Below are 21293 nucleotides of genomic sequence, written 5' to 3'. Positions count from 1 at the left end.
ACAGCCAGACCGCGAGCAGGCGAACACAATAATGACCTTGACACGCGGAACCCTGTGATCACTAACCCTTCCGCGAGAAAGTTTCGCATGCTGATAGTCCAGTCTAAAGCGAGCGAGCCTTGCGCTGTTACATTTTGGTTACATAAATATCAGGTTAAACTAGATCACAATTATTGGCTGTTAGCAAGCGAATGTACAAAAGAAGAAAGATTGAGATTGTTACAATGGAAAATTTTACATAATATTTATCCCACGAATATATTATTAAATAAAATGAAAATTAGAGAAACAAAATTATGTACATTTTGTAAACACATTGATTATGTTGAACACTTTTTTTGGCAGTGTGAGAAGTTGACGTGCTTTTGGGAAAATGTTGTCCATTATATTTTTAGAAATACAGGATTAAATGTGCACCTCTCAGAACACGATATCTTGTTTGGTTATCAACCTAATAATATATGCCAAAATAATAAGGTAATTAATCACATTATTTTGATTGCAAAAATGTGTATTAGTAAATATAAGTATGGTGATAGATACGATTTGAATAGTATATTGGAAAATGAAATGTACATTAGAAGATTGTGAGTACTGTATAAGTCGAGACGAGGTGAAGTTTGTTCATGGAACGTTTGATAATTTGAAGAAAAAAAGAGAGAGAAAAAAAAAAAGAAGAAAAAGAAAAAAAAGAAAAAAAAATATATATATATATATACATTATAAATGATACCACCACCATCATTACCCACCCCCACCCCCCGCCTCTCTCTCTCTCTCTCTCTCTCTCTCTCTTTCTTCCTCTCTCTCATTCTCTCTCTCTCTCTCTCTCTCTCTCTCTCTCTCTCTCTCTCTCTCTCTCTCTCTCTCTCTCTCTCTCTCTCTCTCTCTCTCTCTCTCTCTCGTCTGTCTGTTATGTCTTAATGTTGTAACCTATACATACTTGCCATTTATGATACATGTTGAAGGATGAATGATGATACATTGTAGACGGATGCATGTTACTGATTAAAAGCCCCACAATGATGTGCTTGGCAAATACAAAAACAAAAAAAACAAAAAACAAAAAAAAGTAACGAGCTGAGCATCTCGTTACTCCCCCGTATCTCTTCTGCTTAAAATATATACTTTTTTCCCAAAGATGTACTGAACACGAATGTACAGGCAGATCTGACAGTTGTAAGTTCTTTAAACATGCTCTCTCTCTCTTGAAAATTCAATTACGTAATAACTGCATTACTTAAGTGTAATAAAAAGGCACGGGGGAGTAACGAGCCGGGGGAGTAGCGATATGGGGGAGTAACGAGCCGGGGGAGTAGCGATACGGGGGAGTAACGAGCCGGGGGAGTAACGATACGGGGGAGTAACGAGATGCTCCCATTCCATACCATAATATCAGTCATCACCGAATACGCCCTCCACGAGCCAACCATTCAATAACTACCAATCTGTGAACAGCATTTACCAGCAAACTGCAGTGAATGAATAATGTACCTTTACTCTTAGACGATCTGTGTGACCTGGAATAATAGGCCGTGAAAGGTGGATGCAGCGCCTAAAGGCAGTCGATCTACTGGCCGATGTGAATGCGTGATATATTGTGTAAAAAATTCCATCTCACACGGCATTAATAGGTAACATGCGCCTTGAGTCGCCTTGTGTGGTGAGATACGTGCGCGATATAAATCCTCGTAAATAAATAAATAAATAAAATAAATAAAATAAAATCTGTAACATGCATTATTCCCCCCTCTGCTTCTTTACCTCTGTAAACTTGTACGGGTAGTTATTTTTCGATAATGACCCAGCAACCAAACAAATAACGACCCAGCAACAGCCTGAATCCTCGATAGTGCAATGGGTTGAGAGGTTGTTCTGTTTCGGTACTACTTTTTGCGACTGAAAAGTTCTGAACGCTCTAATGTACGAAGTATACATCTCTGGAGCAAACAATACAAACATGCCGCATTTAAATTAACAACTACAGGCCTGAACACATGAATCTCCATATAAAATCCATGAGTTCGGTTGTTTTCTGAATCTAGATCTGCCGTGCTCAAACCGTTCATCACAAGCAATTTCCCAAGGCAAGTAACTCATACTTTGTCTAGCGACAAGAGTAGTTCCCCTTCTTTTCACTCAGTTCCTTCGACAACAGACTGCAATCCGACGGTCAGTTTTCAACAATATTTCATTTAATAAACAGATCACACGCAACCAAATGCACACATCTCATCAATTCAAACAACATAAAGGGGTTTCATACACTATTTTCCCCAGAAAACTGAACTTCATACAGTTTTTAACGTTGGAACACGGGTGCAAAAGTTCGTCTGCTAGTCCCATTTGACGAAAAAACATTATCCTAAGCGATACCAAAACATATACAGAACACACAATATCTGCCTTTGCCGCCACAGCAGAATAACAGCATATCTGTGTACTTGATTGTAGCCCAAAATAGGAAAACTGACAAGAAGTGTTAACAGAATGGAATGATTTGCACGGAACTATACAACCGTGCATTAATCGATCGCCTGCGCAGGTTGACTGGTTGAGAGGATAGGATTCGATCAAACTTTCGCAAAAAAACTCCTCTTTTCTTTGAATAACTGAAGAAAGGAGGAATAAAGAGGTTACACACCTCGTCTCAGTGATTATAAAAAATAATGGTCTCAGTTCGCGGTCATGAAAAAGCTCGCTAAAGCTCGCATTTTTCATGATCCGCTAACTTCGACCATTATTTTTGATAATCACTGAGACTCGGCGTGTAACCTCTACTCATGCGCAAGGTTTGTATTATTGAACGTGTGTGCTACTTCACTTGGAAATGTCCTCCTATTCCTCATTCTGTTTTTTACGTTCATCCGCTGGTAGAAAACGTCAAAGTGCAAATGTAATACCGCACGTCGACAGAAGCAATGGTCACTTGTCAAGTGATAGGCTTGTGGTTGCGACATAACTGGTTCGTTTGAACCAAAATTGGTTTGCTACGTGAGTTATTTGTCTGTTGCCAACATGTTTGTTTGTATTCTGATTTTGGTGATTTTGTTTTTGTTGTTTGCTCGTTATTGATGATGTTGCAGTGGTGGTTTTTTGTTGTATATCCTTGTGTGTGTGTGTGTGTGTGTGTGTGTGTGTGTGTGTGTGTGTGTGTGTGTGTGTTTATGTGTGTTTTATTCGTTATCACCTTTTTTGCGCGATGTTGAGGGAACATTAGTGCTAAAAGAAGTGGATGCATAACCCACTTTGTCTAGATCCGGACTGGAAGTTGGCTAGGGCATCTGTTAATAAAGAGACAATGATCATGTTAAATGATTTCTGTGTGTGTATGTGTGTGGGTGTGTGTTTGGGAGAGAGAGAGAGAGAGAGAGAGAGAGAGAGCGAGAGAGAGAGAGAGAGAGAGAGAGAGAGAGAGAGAGAGAGAGAGAGAGAGAGAGAGCCAGCACACACACACACACACACACACACACACACACACACACACACAACGTGTGCGCACGCACGCACACAAGGGAGGTACACGGAATGTCAAAATACAAGTTTAATTGAAGGTGAATTGATAATAAAAAAAAACCACAACCACATAACCTCAAACTAAACAGCCGATATGTCTTCCTGTGAAACCAAATACTGTTATGGTATGCTATCAGAATGTCGGAATATTTCCCTGAAGTGAGATCAGAAACCAAAAAAGCGCAATTTCTATGCGTTCCAACAAGAAATGAAAAGAAAACAGTGAGGTAACCAAAAAATCGAACGAAGTAACTAAAGAGAAAAGTCTGGCATGAAGGTATAGCAGTAAGAGTTGCACAGTGCCAGCCAGGTTCCATAGGGCAACATCTTTTTGTCGACTGTGTGTTGCACTTAAACCTTATTTAACTAATGCTAATGTTGAATCAGCATAATGTCAAACTAATGAAAAGCATCCCGTTTTTGATGGCCGCAGGAGCGGTCATCTATTGCAATGGGTTCGGAGATCTGACATGTCTCGTTTTGTTACCGTTCTCACGAGATCAGTTACAGTTACAGTTACAGTTTCTCTCTCTCTCTCCCTCTCTCTCTCTCTCTCTCTCTCTCTCTCTCTCTCTCTCTCTCTCTCTCTCTCTCTGTATCAGTGTATGTATGTCTTTGTGTCTCCCCCTGAGTCTCTCCGCTTCTGTCTTTCTATGTCTGTCTCTGTTTATGTGTGTGTGTGTGTGTCTCTCGCTCTCGCTCTCTCTCTCTCTCCCATCCGACTCCTGGCACACAGGTCAAAGCAGAGGTTAACTTGAGTGCACGTGTACCTAGCAGGAGGGGGGTGATTCGGGTCAGAAGTGGGGTAAAGGACTTTGGTCTTCAGTCTTTGGGTTATAGCTTTCAGTGGAGAAGATGCCAACATGAAATTGCACTATGATCTACTATTATTTTATTGATGGCCGCCCTCTTTCTTCAATTAGCTGAGGGCGGTGAACACTTGATTATATTCACAACAGGGACCTATCACTCTTCTTTGCATGTTTTTATGCCTACGGATTTTCAAATACTCTGCAACACATCATATGTAACCCAAATTCAACATGTGCCCGTACAATACCGTTCCGCTTCTTTTATGAAAACATTGCTTCGGCCATGTTGATTTTAATCAACCAATTTTCTTGTGTAGTACTTACATCCTGTGGCCAAGATAAACATTGACTCACTTCTTTCTCGGGAACTGTACAAATTGAGAAATACTGGACGAAGCGGGTTCACATATCATTGAAAACCGGTGAAACAATTGTATATATCTCAATGTCTGAAATAATACAAAGACATAAAGTATGGTGGAGCTACTCTTTCACGTTTTAATTGCACGGATTACAGATATAAGCCTATAACAAGCATTTTAATTTCAGAAACATTGACAATTTCTCACGAGAACAAAGCGGTTCACATAAAAAAACACAATCAGTTCAATAGGCAATGGTACAAGCCTCATTGTCTGAATGAAGTTAAAGCAATGACACGGGAGAATAAATTACACTTTAACTGTTTAAATGCAAGGATTACACAGATAAACACCGTGCTTATGTTTACCAGTAGCACCAGGTACAAGAGATGGCTGCATGACCCACGCACAAAAATATCATAATTATCACCCCATACTTGCCTTAAAGAGGCCAACACATTGCTTGTAGGACAGAAATATTCCTTTTCGTTCGTTCCCACGCAAAAAGCCAGCAAATCCCGCCAAGTGAGAACCTTTTTACTTTGACATTCTCTCAAGAAAAACTCAACAAAAATCAAGCCTGAAAACAATCGCAATCCGGCGTGCCCGAAGGCAAGAAAAATAATCACGGAAAACAAAAACAAAAAAACAAAAAAAACGTAACAACTTAACCAGAATATACGCCGAAGTCAATATTTACAAGTCCAAAAACATCTTACCTTTCTGGTTTTTTGATTCTCAATATTTACAAGAGCAATGAAAAGAATAGTGAGCACCTGTGTACAATATCATCCTCACATAATGTAACAAATATACTGACCACAATCCAGTTTGGCTTTGGGTGACCGATGAACTCCGTTTGAATGCCCGACAGACAATGCGACAATACATGGTTAGAAACTTAGTAGTAGATATTATTATAATGCATCTAGAAATTCACAACAAACCATAAGCTCGTATATATATCATGAAGAAGAACCAGATATATTCTGTGAAGAGATTCTTATCATTATAGTATGGATTGATTTGGGCGAAGTAAACTGATCATGATGAGAGTAAGAGTCATTCTTGAACATGAGTAATAACATATTTTTACTCGATTTGAATACATTGCAGTCGATGTTACACAAGTTCCCACTACGCCATGTGAACCCTGGCGGTTGCCCGGATGGCGTCATGACAAAGCGGACATGACGTCACAGTTCCGGCACAACTCTCGCAGACGACGAGATGTCCGCATGGCATGATGATGGTATCAATGGCCGCCTGGCGACACACTCTGCACTGAAACCTCTGCGTCAGTCGTCTGTTCTCTGCCTGGAGGCGAGCGAGCCGTTCTCGCTCCTCTGCTGTTAACACAACGCGATATTAATCAGAAAACACGCACACAATGCGAATGTATTACAGCTTATAAAAAGGGCAATAACAACAACAACAACAACATTACTGTTATTGATATTACAATCGTTGCACTAATGGTGATGAAGAAGATGATGAGGTTGATGATGATTATGCAGAAGATGAGGAGGAAGAGGATGATATGTGAGTGAGTGTGAGAGAGAGAGAGAGAGAGAGAGAGAGAGAGAGAGAGAGAGAGAGAGAGAGAGAGAGAGAGAGAGAGAGAGAGAGAGAGAGACAGACAGACAGACAGACAGTTACAGAGAGAGAGTTACAGAGAGAGAAACAGAGACAGAGACATACAGACAGGCAAAGGCAGAGGCAAAGAGACTGATATGGTGAAAACCAGAGCAAGATAAAGACACCATATAACCAGATCTTTCTTTCTTTCTTTATTTGGTGTTTAACGTCGTTTTAACCGTTCAAGGTTATATCGCGACGGGGAAAGGGGGGGGGGGGGGGGGGTGGTGGGATAGAGCCACTTGTTAATTGTTTCTTGTTCACAAAAGCACTAATAAAAAAATTCCTCCAGGGGCTTGCAACGTAGTACAATATATGACCTTACTGGGAGAATGCAAGTTTCCAGTACAAAGGACTTAACATTTCTTACATACTGCTTGACTAAAATCTTTACAAACATTGACTATATTCTATACAAGAAACACTTAGCAAGGGTAACAAAAGGAGAATCCGTTAGTCGCCTCTTACGACATGCTGGGGAGCATCGGGTAAATTCTTCCCCCTAACCCGCGGGGGGTTATAACCAGATCGACCGGCTAACATAATTAGAGACACTTTTTTGTATACAAACTTACCACTCGACGCAGCAGCAACGACGTTCGTTCCTCTTCGGTTGCTATGACTCCCTTCACCATCACTCTGGACGCTGCTTCCACCTTCCGACAATGATGCCCCTGATGTCGTCCCAGATGACGACGTTCCTTCACCTCTCCTCTCTCCATTCCCTGATGTTGCGGAGGTTATCGAAGACGGTGTTCGAGAGCCTTGGCTTGCTGGCTCTGCACTTGTCACAGCTGGTTGGCTAACACTAGCTCTTGATTCTCCAGAAGCATCTGATGAAGACGTGGTTGAAGGTTGATGATGGGAAGTTGTAGGTGTTCTGGAGGTATTGGCCGATGCTCTGGGTGCTTGTGATGATGAAGAGGTTGACGTTTGACGAGCCGAAGACGTTGACGTTGTGACTGTTGTTCTGGTCGTAGTAGCTTGACTCTGGTTGCTTGGTGATCGAAACGAAGATGCTGTTGACGTTTGGCGAGTTGTTGATACTGTCGCTGGTGTTCTTGTTGCAGCTGTGTTGCCTGTGTTGCTTGAGGTTATTGACGCTTGAGACGACGAGGAGGCTGACGTTGACCGAACAGAAGCTGTTGCCGATGTTGTTATTGCTGCTGCTGCAGACGATGCTGTACCGGTTGATGATCTCTGGGTGGTGGACGGGGGTCTCTGGCCAGCAGTCTGGACACTATCCCTGCTGTTTGCTGCACCTTGGGAGCCCCCAGAGGTCTGAAGAAATACGCCATGATGATAAATATTGTTTAACGCCCTCACGGTAAAACCATTAGGGGCATGTTCCCGGGTGTGACCCGGCTTTAAATGGTAAAAAAAAGACAGAAACAGTGTTGATTAATCACACCAATATCAAAGATGACGACCAATCGAAGTATCGGAAAACCCGTTTGATGGTCTAACAGCAAAAGCAGCATCCTGTCACGAGACACAGAAAGCAGCAAGGCTGTTGATTGTTGGTATGTGTTCTAGTAGAACGGCATAAATAAATCTCTGCGCCTTGAATATGTGCGCGATATAAATTGCATAAAAATTAAAAATAAAAATAAAAATAAATCCCTGCGCTTAGAACTGTACCCACGGAATACGCGCGATATAAGCCTCATATTGATAGAATTATACTCCATTCCACGTTATAGATAAGGCAGATCTGTGGTGGTGATTACCGAGAAGTTCTACGCGGGTTGTACGCAGACATGGGATTCAGAAAAAGTGAAAAAGAAGGAAAAAGAAGGTGGGGGTCTGGGGGCCGCAGAAGGCCCCCAGTAGGGTCCAGGGGCAACGCCCCTGGTCGGGGTCTGGGGGCGAAGCTGAAGGTTTTTAGTGTTTTAGACACACAAAAATGGCCCTGAAATGCATATTTCAGCTTAATCATAGAGCTTCTATATCAATGGCAATAACAACAATTCAAACAGCAGGGAAACATATGAAAGAAAATTGATTTTTTTTTTACCTCACCTTGAATTAAAGCAGAACTGTTTTCCATGAGTAGAAAATAGTTTGTCAGAGTCCACTGCATAGGCCTACATTTTTACTTGCAAGAAAAAATTAATTCAAGTGAATTTAACCTAACCCCCAACCCCCCCCCCCCCCCCCCCCCCCCCCCTCTCTCTTCCTTCCCATGTTTCTCAAATGAATTTTACGCTAAGACTCAAAATAAGGAGGGGAGGGGGAGGGAGAGAGAGAGAGAGAGAGAGAGAGAGAGAGAGAGAGAGAGAGAGAGAGAGAGAGAGAGAGAGAGAGAGAGAGAGAGAGAGAGAGAGACAGAGAGCGAGACAGAGAGAGAGAGAGAGAGGTGGGGGGCGGGGTGGTGGCGTGTGAAGGTGCGGTTTCAATGTTCTTACTTTGTCGGTGCCAAACGACCCCAGTGACTGATTACCCGACTGGGTTTTCAGGATAGTCAGGTGCTTGTTGCTTTTCAAGTGCCTTTTGAGGGCAGTCTTTCCATTGGAGCCGTAGTTGACAACATCGTTGCACAAAGTGCACTGAGCTTTTTCCGGCAAGTTGATTTTAGCAAAAGCATCGCCAACTTTCACGTCTTGCCTTTCTCGTCTTTCCAGCTCAATGATACAACTTCATCGTGCCAGTCGAATCTACAGAGATTTTTCTTGTACTTCTGCTGGTCAATTTCCCGGGCTAGAACGGTTTCGTCTCGCTTTAGCTTCCTCATCATTTTGGCAGGTGGCTCGAAGCGATATAAAAATGGCGCCGAATCATTCTCATACGGTATGCTTATACTGAATCCCCGATAGCTACGTTGAAACGGTGACTGGTAGGAGACAAAGAGCGCGTTCCCATACGGATCGACCAGCAACAGTCTGACCGTTTTAGGACCCAACCGTTCAAGAATAGTATGGAATGGAGAGTTGCGATCAGCGGACCGGCCGAAAAACTTGGGTCTATACCCACATATACCCCAAAATTTTCTCAACTGATTTGCACGAATCTCAAGAATGATCCCTGGAGCCTGAACATTTACGGAATTCCGTAAATTTACGGAAGAATCCCATGTCCGTGTACGGTGTCTTCAAAAACTCTCTTTTGCGCTACGTTACCTCTATTCCCAGTCGTCTTTGTGTGTCACGGATGAACTGCTCTCCCTTGATGGCTATCAGGTAGCCACATCCGGGCCTCCAGCGCACGTGCTCTGTCCATACGTCATCAGTCGGCACCCAGTGTTTGAGGCCGACACCACAGTAGAAGCATCTGACGCAGTCTGCATAACCTGCACCAGATAAACAAGAACATACAATAAATGACTGCAATTCTAAATGAAATACAAAAAACAACACTTTCAAATCAACTCAAAAGTCTTCTGATTTTTTTGTTTGATTCGAAGAGATTAAAACTTTGTATGAAGAACTGACGTTGTATAAATTTTATAGATATAATAGGTCCTTTTAAAACCATGTGTCAGCTTCAAAGTCGAATAAAGGCTACTCACCAGCGTAAAACATGCCACACAGAATGACGTAGTCAAGGGGTGGGGCCTGAGAGTCATCACACTGGGTGAAGGTCCGTTTTTTATACTGGCCATGTCTTAATACATCGGATAAAATCCCTACCCAAGTGAACAGACATTCAAGCGAAAGTTCTACTTACCAGCATAAAACATGCCACACAGAATGACGTAGTCAAGGGGCGGGGCCTGAGAGTCATTCCACTGGGTGAAGGTCCGCCTCCTGCTGGCCATGTCTTGGTACATGGGGTACACTGCTCCTCCCAGGTCCAACGCTGCCGTGGGAAACAGGCTCCTCCCCTCCGCCCTCTCCCCCTCCCTGCTGCTGTTGTTGGCGTCACTGCTCTCCTGTCTCGTTGACGTGTTGGTGGATACAGGTCTTGTGGGAGGGTCTCTGGTGTTGTCGTTGCTGCTGGTGGCTAGTGTCGCGGAAGAGTTGGAGGAAGTTCTGTTTGCTGCTGGGGAAGCTGTTGTGTTACTGACCTGAGATGAGTTGTTACTGAATTGAGGTGTACTGTTGCTTGTACTGTTCTGCAGAGGTCTGCTGCTGCTCCTATTTTCAGAGCTAGAAGAACTATGTGCAGCCGCTGTTCTTGCAGTGCTTTCTGCAGGCCGCGAGTTCGAGTCAGATTGGGAAATAATAGCTGAGGTTCTGTGACTTGCGTTTGGAGACGCAGCAGAGCCACTTGCTTGCAATGATGATGTTCTTTCGCCTGTCTGAGATGCTGTCTGTGTAGGGGTTGTTTCTGAATCTTCCACGGGAGTGTTCATGCCCGGTGATGCTCTGTTCACCATCGCATGACTGTGAAGAGGTCTGCTTTCGGTGCCCGTTGGAGCTACATCACCGCTTCCTCGAGGACCTACACCACCAGACTGTTCTCCGTCTTTCTCCCTCACGTGCTGGCAACTGGGAGACAACCGTCGGTGAACATCCATTGGATTGTCTTCTCTTGTCCAACCAGAGTGGCGCACGCGACAACTGTAGCAGGTCATCTCGTCACCTTGACCCCGGAAGTAGAATCCCGCGTCTGCTAGTTTGACCCTCGACACCGGAAATAACCCCGACAGCGCGCCGAGCGTTGCCAGCCGGTATCCAAGATGAGCAAGGTCAATGTCTGGGTTAAAGGTCGCGTCCGGTAAAAACCGGGTGACTGGCGCTACGCGAACCTCTGGAGGATTGAATGTCCTTGGAAACATGTCAAGTTGCTTTACACAGTGGTAATGATACTTGTCAGAGCCACCAGAAGATATGAACTTTCTGTCTGTACACAACTGTACATTCAGATGCGCAGAAAGTGTTCTGTTGTTTAATTTTTGAAGCAGATGCCTCTTCCGGAAAAGCGTTTTACCATTAGAGCCAGAGAGGTCGAAACACCGGTCATTCACGATTGTGTTTTCTTGAGTTTCTTCGGTCACAAGCTGAAACTTTGAAAAGGAGCAAGTAGAAACCGTCAGGCCAATGTGTATATCACAAACTGTTCTGTTAAACACTGTGTATATGTGATGGACATATAAGCACCCAATGACTGCAATAACGGTGAAAACGAGTGACTTGATAGTTTCTGAAACTTTGCCACAATGACAAGTTTTGTCAGCTGAATGAAAAAAACACACAAGGTTCACACTGGGAAGAAGGCTTGAAAGAGTTCTGGCGGTAAACGCAGATGACAAATCTTCTGGATTGTCTGATGTGACGTTTATCTTGATAGTTCTATTTACGTCATCCGTGACGTCACTTGATAAAACTGGTCTGTTTCTGTTGCAGCACCCGGAAATCGCAGATGGTTTCGGACATTCATTACTATGCTTGAGAAATGGAAGACTTGTTGCAAGTGATAATTCCGTTAGAACTGCCACATCAGTTAAATGTTTCAGGTTTAACAGAAAGGTCCATTCATAATTGGCGGCACTTGAGTGAGAAACTTGTTCTGCTTGGTGTATGAGAGTGGCACCGAACTCTGTTATATTTGAAAGCCCAGAAGCATTCAGGATTAAATGTACTTTCTTGAAGCTAACCAGGTAACAGTGAGCGGGTCTTGAAGCTATGGATACATTCTTTGAAATAAATGCTGATATTTTCAAAGACACATATCCGATATAAAGATTCGAACAAAGATTGCTTTGATCGTTGCTCCAAAGAAACGGATACAATTTCAAACAGACAGAGCTCACAGAAATGTTCAAACAAGTGTAGCTTCGACGGGTGAATGTGCTGCTCCAAAGAGAAGTAGACGTTTTCAAACAGGCAGTGACGACCGAAACCTGACACAAGATGTAACTTTGATTAAAAAGACACGCAAAAGGAAGGGATGCGCAGATTCTCCGTACTAAGCATTCTTTTCTGTCGTTGTTCTCTCGATGAAAAAGCCTTTGGTCCGTGACAATATCCCAAGCCTTGGTGAAACACGTGCCATTCGAAACAGAGCCTGCACGAGCAAAACGTTTCTCAAATCTGAGCGTTAAGAATTCGGTATGTTCCGCCAGGGTCACAAGGTTGAGTCGTTCTCGGATTGACGACTCGATGGAAAACGCTCGTGCAGCTGTAAAGCTGTATGGAAAGCCGTTTGGCTCATAACCATTACACGCGTAATAAAAAATAAATACACGCGTAATAAATGATTAATACGCGTGTAATAAATGATTAATGCGCGTGTAATAATCATTTTTTACGCGTGTAAGAAATGATTAAATACGCGTGTAATAACTATTTCATGCGCGTGTAAGAAATGATTAAATACGCGTGTAATAAATATTTCATGCACGTGTAAGAAATGATTAAATACACATGCAGGAAATAGTTTATACGCGTGTAAGAAATGATTAAATGCACGTGGAATAAAAATGTCATACACGTGTACGAAATGATTAAATACACGCGTAATAAATATTTCATGCGCGTGTAAGAAATATTTAATACACGCGTAATAAATATTTTATGCGCGTGTAAGAAATAATTAATACACGCGTAATAATCATTTCATGCGCGTGTAAAAAATATTTAATACACGCGTAATAAATATTTCATGCGCGTGTAAGAAATAATTAATACACGCGTAATAATCATTTCTTACACGCGTATGAAATATTTATTACACGTGTATTTAATCATTATGCTATTCCATAGCATAAGAAAAAAGATAAATTACACGCGCATTAATCATATATTACACGCGTATTAATCATTTATTACGCGTGTATTTATTTTTTATTACGCGTGTAATGGTTATGAGCCAAACGGCTTTCCATAAAGCTGGGCAGAGTGCAGCCACGAAGACTCTGGTTCAATACTAGGTTGCGTCCCTCGAGCTTATTCATCGTTAGCTGCAGTACAAGGAACAAGATAAAGCTGACAGACATCCCCATTATTGTGATGATTTGACAAAACCGTGATCTCAGGTGTGAAGCGGTCACAGTTACAGCTGTAAGATGGTTGCTTGGTAATCACACTTGCTACTTACAGTTGCGAAGACAGGAACATTGCTGATCACGCTTGCTAAACGGTGGCTTGACGATCCTTTGAGTAATTTGATCCGAATCACTTGATTTAGTAAGCAAAGGCGCACATCACTTGTGTTTGTTTTGTGTTTCTCAAATATCGCGTGTGTTTCGGCGATGGCGAATTCACAGAACAGTGTTTCGGCGATGGCGAATTCACAGAACAGTGAATCTGCTTGATTTCTTCACTATCTAGCGCTTCGTACTTGAATGCTTTCTCCTGCAAACGTGTGTGAGCTTCTAATCTTGGGTTATGGTCAACGAACCTGAAAAACAAAAATGGGTACACCTGTCAGAATCATTTAAAATGTTATTGTGGATTTACCACGCATTCATACACACGGAGACACACGTGTGTGTTTGTGACTGTGTGTGTGTGTGCCTGTTTGTCTGATTTTCTGTTTATTTCTGGCTGTATGCCGCACGCGCGTGTGTGCGAGTGCATAGCAAGCGTGTATCAATCGAGAAGACACATGCATGACCTCACATTAATATACAAACCTCACATTCATATACAAACCTCACATTCATATACAAACCCTTAGACGCATTTGACTACCTATACTTGAACCGTCCAAACACCCCAACCCGATTTCTGCTGTGTGCTGACAAAACCGAGTAAGTCCACTGACGCTACTTCCGAGAAAAACGACTTTTACTGTTTGATAAAATGTCTCAACAGTGATGATTATCTAGATCAAACAACCGAGATAATAAGATAAATAGCATTAATTTACGTATAAAACCCGATTTTCATAATAATCTGATGGATGGTTTTGGTTTTGTTGGGCATTTTGTGGACTTACTTGGTTTTACCACTTTTCCCCCCAATATCAGATCTAACAAAAAATGCGCAGATCTTGGAAGAAGAAGTGTTGTCAAGAGAAATGACAAAACAGTGAAAATAACACTACGAATTTGCACAAGATGGAAAGAGAGAGAGAGGGGGGAGAGACTAGACAGGGAGTGAGAGAGAGTAAGAGAGAGGAGAGAAAGTAGGGGGGGGGGGAGCGGGATGGAGGGATGGGGGAGAGAGAGAAATAAAGGGAGGGAGGGAGATAGAGAGATGGAAAGAGGGGTGGCGAGAGGGAGAAAGAGAGGGAATGTGAGAGGGAGGGGGGGGGGGAGAGATAGATGGGGAGGAAGAGAGAGATATAGGAATGGACCGAGGGAGAGAGAGGGAGGGGGAGGAGGGATTGAGGGATTGAGTGAGAGAGAAGGGGGAAGGGAGGGAGAGAAAGGAAGGAAAGGAGGGAGGGAGAGGGGAAGGAAGAGAGAGAAAGACAGGGAGGGAGAGACTTAGTGGGCTTGAGGGAGGGAGGAAAGAAGAGGAAGAGGGAGGGAGAGAGGGAGGGAGGGAAAGAAATAGTGGGATGGAGGGAGAGAGAGAGGAGGGAGGGAGTGAGAGAAGGGGAGATAGGGAGGGAGGGAGATAGGGAGGGAGGAAGAAGAGGGGGGGAAGCGTGGGAGAGATGGAGGTTGGGAGAGAGAGATGGAGGTTGGGAGAGAGAGAAGAGAGGGGAGGGAGGGAGGGAGGGAGGGAGAGAGATAGTGGGATGGAGGGAGAGAGAGGAGGGAGGGAGCGAGATATGGGGAGGGAGATAAGGAGGGAGGAAGAGAGTAGGAGGGAGAGAGAGGGGGAGATAGGGAGAGAAAGAGAGTGGGACGGAGGGACAGAGGGGAGGGAGAGAGAGACAAGGAAGGAGGCAGAGAAAAGTCGATTGTTGGCGGTAGGGAGAGAGGGAAGAGAGGGAGGAGGAGAGAGCGAAAGGGAAGGGGGGATAGAGAGAATGATGGAGGGAGGGACATTGAGAGAGGGAGGAAGAGGGAGAGAGATAGCGAGAGAGGCAGGGAGGGATAGAAAGAGAGATGGAGGGAGGAAGGGAGGGAGGGAGGGAGAGAGAATAAGAATAAGAATAAGAATACTTTATTATCTCATAGAGAAATTCAGGCGTGGTACATAACAATAATACAAACAGGACACTGTTTTGACATAAGACATATAGCACTATATGACAGGGCAGGTTATAAACACACCTCCCACATACCTCTCTGGCCATTCCTTGCATTGTGCTTACGCATTGAGTCATGAACACATCCATGTCTCACTTACACATCGCACACATGGACATTCTTATACGCTCAACTTACCCATTCACACATGGACATTCGACTTACACATTCTTATACGCTCCACTTACACATTCACACATGGGAGACAAGGATCGTCAGGAGAATCATACAGAAGAAAAATGTTTGAAATAAAACGTCATAAGGTGACGTCATTATGTCTCGCCTTATCGAATGACGTCATTTGTGTGTTCTAAAATTTAAATGACGTCATTTGTGAGTTCTAAACTTAAAATGACGTCTTTTCTGTATGAGTCCTCTGAAAGAATTTTGAAACTACCATTATAATATACGAAAATTGGGAAACCTTTGGCCTTGGACTTACTTGGTTTTGTCAAAACATTCATGCACACTTAAAAAGTTGTTGTTGGTTGTGGACTTACCTGTTCATATCTGCTTATCTAAGCACTCTAAAAAGTAGAAATTAACACAAAAGATGCGCATTGATTTCTTCTTTTTGATGAACAAAAAAATATCATTTTTGAAAAAAATGGACTTACTCGGTTTTGTCAGCACACGGCAGATTTGTGGTTATGTGCCAGTACCCGAGCACGAAATATGATCGTATTCAGCAGCACGTCGGTACAACGTCTCGTGAATAATGACAAAGTAAAAGTGTCAAATGGGCACAACTGTATCGAATCGTAGTAACATAACACAGGGGAAGGGGTGCAGAGAGAAAGAGCGAGAGAGAGAGGGGTGCGGTGGGGGTGGGGAGGCAACGAAGATAAACCAAAACGAAAGACACAATCCGGACAACAACTTTTAACGTCTGCACATCTCCTACCCATCCCTCTTCTTTGTATTCCTCTTCTTCCCCTCCTTCCTTCCTTTTACTGTCTTTCTTGATAATCAGTAGGCAACGTTTATTACGTTATTAATATATTTGGTTTATTGAGACGAATTGTTCAGCCGTTACCGCCTTACGTTGTACTGTCATGCAGGAACACCACTATAAGCTTCTAGCTTGCTGCTGTTACCTGTGTATGTTGTATGCATGTCATGATTGTAACCTTTGTTAAAGGCACAGTAAGCCTCCCGTAAACCATCACAGAGCTCCCCGAGCATCTACATACAGTACAAGCATACTTCCATTTGAACGCTCACCGAACGGGAACATCCTGGCTGCTTTCTGTCGAGCGTGAGAAATGTTCAAAGAATTTATTTTCGTGGGCTTGTTCCTCTACAATGGCGCCTCGTTTTGGTGCTGGACGGCTGTTATGAATATTCAATACCGGAAATCACGCCCGGACAGTAAGCCTCCCGTAAACCATCACAGATACTGTCAGGCTTTAACACACAGTACAAACACCCTTCCATTTGAACGCTCACCAAACGGGAACATCCTAGGTGCCCTACGTAAAGAGCGAGCAATTTTTAAAGAATTAATTTTGCAGATTGTCTCGAACACTTTTTGGACCCATCCTGAACTCAGGTCAAAAGTGAGTTACTTCCCTTCGGGTCTCATTCTATCGATGTAAACTGGCAATAGCCGTGGATCGATGATTATCAGAATGTTTTTGGACCGTGGTGCGTTTTTGCGCTAGACCTAACTTTTAAAATCTAAATAATAAATTGACAGCTTGTTACACAAACATTCTTACAAAATAATTCTTTTTTCATCAAGACAAGATCAGTACAATTCGAAAGTTTGATAAAAGAAAATCCCGGAAGCAGGGTCACGCAATGGTCGTGGCAGACGACGGTTTATGCATATCGCCGTTCCTCTCAACAGTAAAAAGCCATCGCTAGAGTTCTTGTGAACCACAGCTGTTCGTTTCGTGCATAAAAACGTGCTATTGTAAATAAGCTCACATCGAGTCGCATTCAAATGACTAACTGACGACTACATTGTGAAAAAGGGAAACTGGATCACACGGGTTCACGATGGCTCAGGGGTAAGATAAACCACGCAAAAATAAATTCTTTGAAAATTGTTCGCTCTTTACGGAGGGCACCTGGGATGTTCTCAATCGGTGAGTTTTTAAATGAAAGGGTGTTTGTACTGTGTGTAAAAGCCTGACCGTATCTGTGATGGTTTACGGGAGGCTTACTGTGCCTTTAAAATAAACTTATGTTTAAACCAAAGAGGACTAATATAAAGATAACAGCTCCATTCAGAACAAATGGCAATACTTTAAAAGGCCAATGCATATCCGCATGTACTTCAACAGCACTGAAAGCCGCTTGGAGCACAGGAGCTTGTATCCAATCGCCGGTCGATCATTATTTACAGTCCACTACTACGACATACTAGTAGTATGTCGTAGTCCGATACAAGCTCCTGTGGCTTGGAGCATGCGCTTTGAACACCGCTCAGAAACCACACACACACAGACAGACACACACACACACACACACACACACACACACACACACACAGACACACACACACACACACACACAGACACACACACACACACACACACAGACACACACACACACACAGACAGACACACACACACACACACACAGACACACACAGACACACACACAGAAACTCACACACCATCCACACAGACAGACACACACACACATACACACACAGACACACACACACACACACACACACACACAGACACACACACACACAGACACACACACACTCACATACACACACACGCACACACACACGCACACACACACACACAGACACACACACACACAGACAGACACACACACACGCACACACACACACACACACACACACACACACACACACACACACACTCACACAGACACACACACACACAGACAGACACACACACACACACACACACACACACGCACGCACGCACCCCCCCCCCACCCTACACACACTTACACACACTCACACACACCTCAAAGTCTTGTAATCTATGGATATGGACACTGTATTTCGTAAGCAACGCAAATATATTGAAGCTGTACCCACGTGTTGCACTATACTTCAAACTATGGACACTCCTATTTTCAGATAGCAGTTTGCATAACCAGTGCATAATAATTTAAGAAGGGCAAAGTATATCGCGTGCTAATGAAAGAAATATAAGTAGCTCGTGTTGAATACATATTTCTGATCTGAGCGCTGTTGTTATTCTTTGAACAACACTTCCTCATTAAAATTCGTGTACATCGTACCAGAGATGAATTGGAGAGAAAAATCGTTGAAAATAAGACCCAATTGTATTACCCGCCCCATCCAATCCCAATGATAAAAAATCCATGGCAGACAGCGCTGAATATATGGGACGCAACTGATCCAATCCAAAGCATATGTAACCCACAAGCTTGTAACTGGCTAGCCTCCCCTGCTTCAGCCCTTCCACTGATCTCAAAATAAATATAGATCAGAAGTCCAGCCACCCGTTCAAAGGATGTCGGAGAGAGAGAGAGAGAGAGAGAGAGAGAGAGAGAGAGAGAGAGAGAGAGAGAGAGAGAGAGAGAGAGAGAGAGAGAGAGAGAGAGAGAGAGAGAGAGAGAGAGAGAAGAGAGAGGGGGGGGGGAGAAAAAGAAACCACAATGCTTCTGCCTTACAAAGCAGACCTTACAAATAAAACTTAATAAAAGTGATATAAAAATCAAAACTTGACTAAATGTAAAAAGGGAGTAGTATACAACAAACACATCGATAAATAAATATCACATACCGATTGTACTGATACAACTCCAGAATGCTTGAATAAATCGTCTTTCCTCTGTGAATAATCTTAACACAATGAACAACAACTGAAAATTCTCTGGTACAATTGCGACTAATCCTATTTACGCAATGCGCAATGCGCAAATGCTGCAATATTCGTAGTAAACAACCGCGCCTTGCAAACGCAAATCCGGTACCTAGTACAACGACCTCATCGAATCAATATGGTTCAAGATGCAAACCGTACCGTCTCAGACGTTTTGTGAATTACCGCAGACTCATCAAGGCTTTTAGATGGGATATGAGCTTCCTTCAACGTAGGCACATACCAATATTGAATAATCTGCAGCCTGGCTGTTCCCTGTACAGTGTTTCGAGGTTTGACACAGGTGTAAAAGTCAACTGAACAAAAAACTATACATCCGCACAAAAAGAAACCTGCATAATTATAGATTTTGAGTAGAGTATCCAAAGGTTAGGATACTCTTATGCCAGGCTATGCTTATGCTATGCTCGGCAGATCGGAAGTGGTTTTCATGGTCGTCTAATATCTTTAATTGGTATTTTAGTCATTCCCACATCCCGAATCATTGTCTCTATCTCTCTCTCTCTCTCTCTCTCTCTCTCTCTCTCTCTCTCTCTCTCTCTCTCTCTCTCTCTCTCTCTCTCTCTCTCTCTCTCTCTCTCTCTCTCTCTCTCTCTCTCTCTCTCTCACACACACACACACACACACACACACTCTCTCTCTCTCTCAAGCATACCCTCACAGCGACGTAGAAAAATGAGGTACACAATAATGTAACCACCAATCAGAAGGCCAATTTACAAGAGAGACGCGAGTGTCAAAATAGCATGAAAGACTTTCTACGCAGTCCCTATACGAATGACGTATTTCGGGAGAATCCCGATCAATGCTCCAATAAAACACAACATAGCCTCAATAAAATAAATACATGAACCAGAGGTGTTATGCCCGGCCCTATGCTCCACAGGGCCCGAGCCTACAGGAATAAGTCAAGTAAGTCAAGAGGTGTTACGCCCAATAAAACGCCAAAGTCGGTGGGACCGTAATGCTGCATCGGATTGGTTGATACTCCGGATATTACGTCACCCCTTGGGGGATGTTTTTGAGCGACGTTATACGCGGTGACGCTGTATCCGGTTCATCGGTTATAACGTCACTTTTACGCGCGGGTGATGTTATATCCGGAGTCCAAGAGTTATGTCCCTTTCTAAAGTACTGACTGTTTTAATAAAACTGTGCAGAAATGGAAAGTGCATGCATTAGTGTTGTTTAAAAATTACAACAACATATTGTTGTAAGTTTTAAACTAACTTATTACAATAATCTTTAATTCACTTCCTCATATATAGAATTGTGGGCTATTCTCTTCTTTGCGTATTTCCAAAACCTGGCTATACCATGAATACAAAATTGTATACACAACATTTTCCCCGAAATTCGGCAACAGTATCAACATACAGTATTGTGGGCTGCATGCTGATTCTGAGACAGGTTGCTTGTGTTAGAGTGTCAAGCTCCGTCTGGTTCCATCGACAATCTCAGTCTTTAATTATAGTGTCCGACGTTATTAGCTTTAAGGACACACACACACACACACATGGCTGTCATTTATTCATATTCTGCTAGATCTTGACCTGTCCTTGATGTCCGAAGAAATAACAAGTCGCGTAAGGCGAAAATACAACATTTAGTCGAGTAGCTGTCGAACTCACAGAATGAAACTGAACGCAATGCAATTTTTCAGCAAGACTCGTAGCATCGTCAGTCCACCGCTCATGGCAAAGGCAGTGAAATTGACAAGAAGAGCGGGGTAGTAGTTGCGCTGAGAAGGATAGCACGCTTTTCTGTACCTCTCTTCGTTTTAACTTTCTGAGCGTGTTTTTAATCCAAACATATCATATCTATGTTTTTGGAATCAGGAACCGACAAAGAATAAGATGAAAGTGTTTTTAAATTGATTTCGAAAATTTAATTTTGATAATAATTTTTATATTTTTAATTTTCAGAGCTTGTTTTTAATCCAAATATAACATATTTATATGTTTTTTGAATCAGAAAATGATGGAGAATAAGATGAACGTAAATTTGGATCGTTTTATAATTTTTATTTTTTTATTTTTTACAATTTTCAGATTTTTAATGACCAAGGTCATTAATTAATTTTTAAGCC

General features: G+C 42.8%; 1 protein-coding gene across 1 annotated transcript; it reads right to left on the bottom strand.

Annotated features, from left to right (window-relative positions):
* Positions 1-3529: 3529 nt before the first annotated feature.
* On the bottom strand, positions 3530-12396 carry LOC138961732 (baculoviral IAP repeat-containing protein 3-like). Its single transcript, XM_070333407.1, has 4 exons — positions 9995-12396; positions 9448-9617; positions 6904-7609; positions 3530-6039 (listed from the first exon to the last, which is right to left on the bottom strand). The coding sequence occupies exons 1-4, from the start codon at positions 11046-11048 to the stop codon at positions 5828-5830; spliced, it is 2142 nt and encodes a 713-aa protein (XP_070189508.1). The 5' UTR covers positions 11049-12396; the 3' UTR covers positions 3530-5827.
* Positions 12397-21293: the final 8897 nt, after the last annotated feature.

The sequence above is a fragment of the Littorina saxatilis genome, linkage group LG3 (assembly GCF_037325665.1).
Source record: "Littorina saxatilis isolate snail1 linkage group LG3, US_GU_Lsax_2.0, whole genome shotgun sequence".
NCBI lineage: Eukaryota > Metazoa > Mollusca > Gastropoda > Littorinimorpha > Littorinidae > Littorina > Littorina saxatilis.
The sequence above is the reverse complement of the archived record's forward strand: the minus strand, read 5'-3'. Positions and strand labels throughout refer to the sequence as shown.

Bases quoted from the DNA above. Each gene is read 5' to 3' on its own strand.
- LOC138961732 (XM_070333407.1), bottom strand. From the start codon at position 11,048: ATGTTTCCAAGGACATTCAATCCTCCAGAGGTTCGCGTAGCGCCAGTC. The intron at 7,610-9,447 runs GTAACGTAGCGC...GTATTTCTTCAG, and splicing joins AAAGACGACTGGGAATAGAG to ACCTCTGGGGGCTCCCAAGG. The intron at 6,040-6,903 runs GTAAGTTTGTAT...TTGTGTTAACAG, and splicing joins CGTTGCTGCTGCGTCGAGTG to CAGAGGAGCGAGAACGGCTC.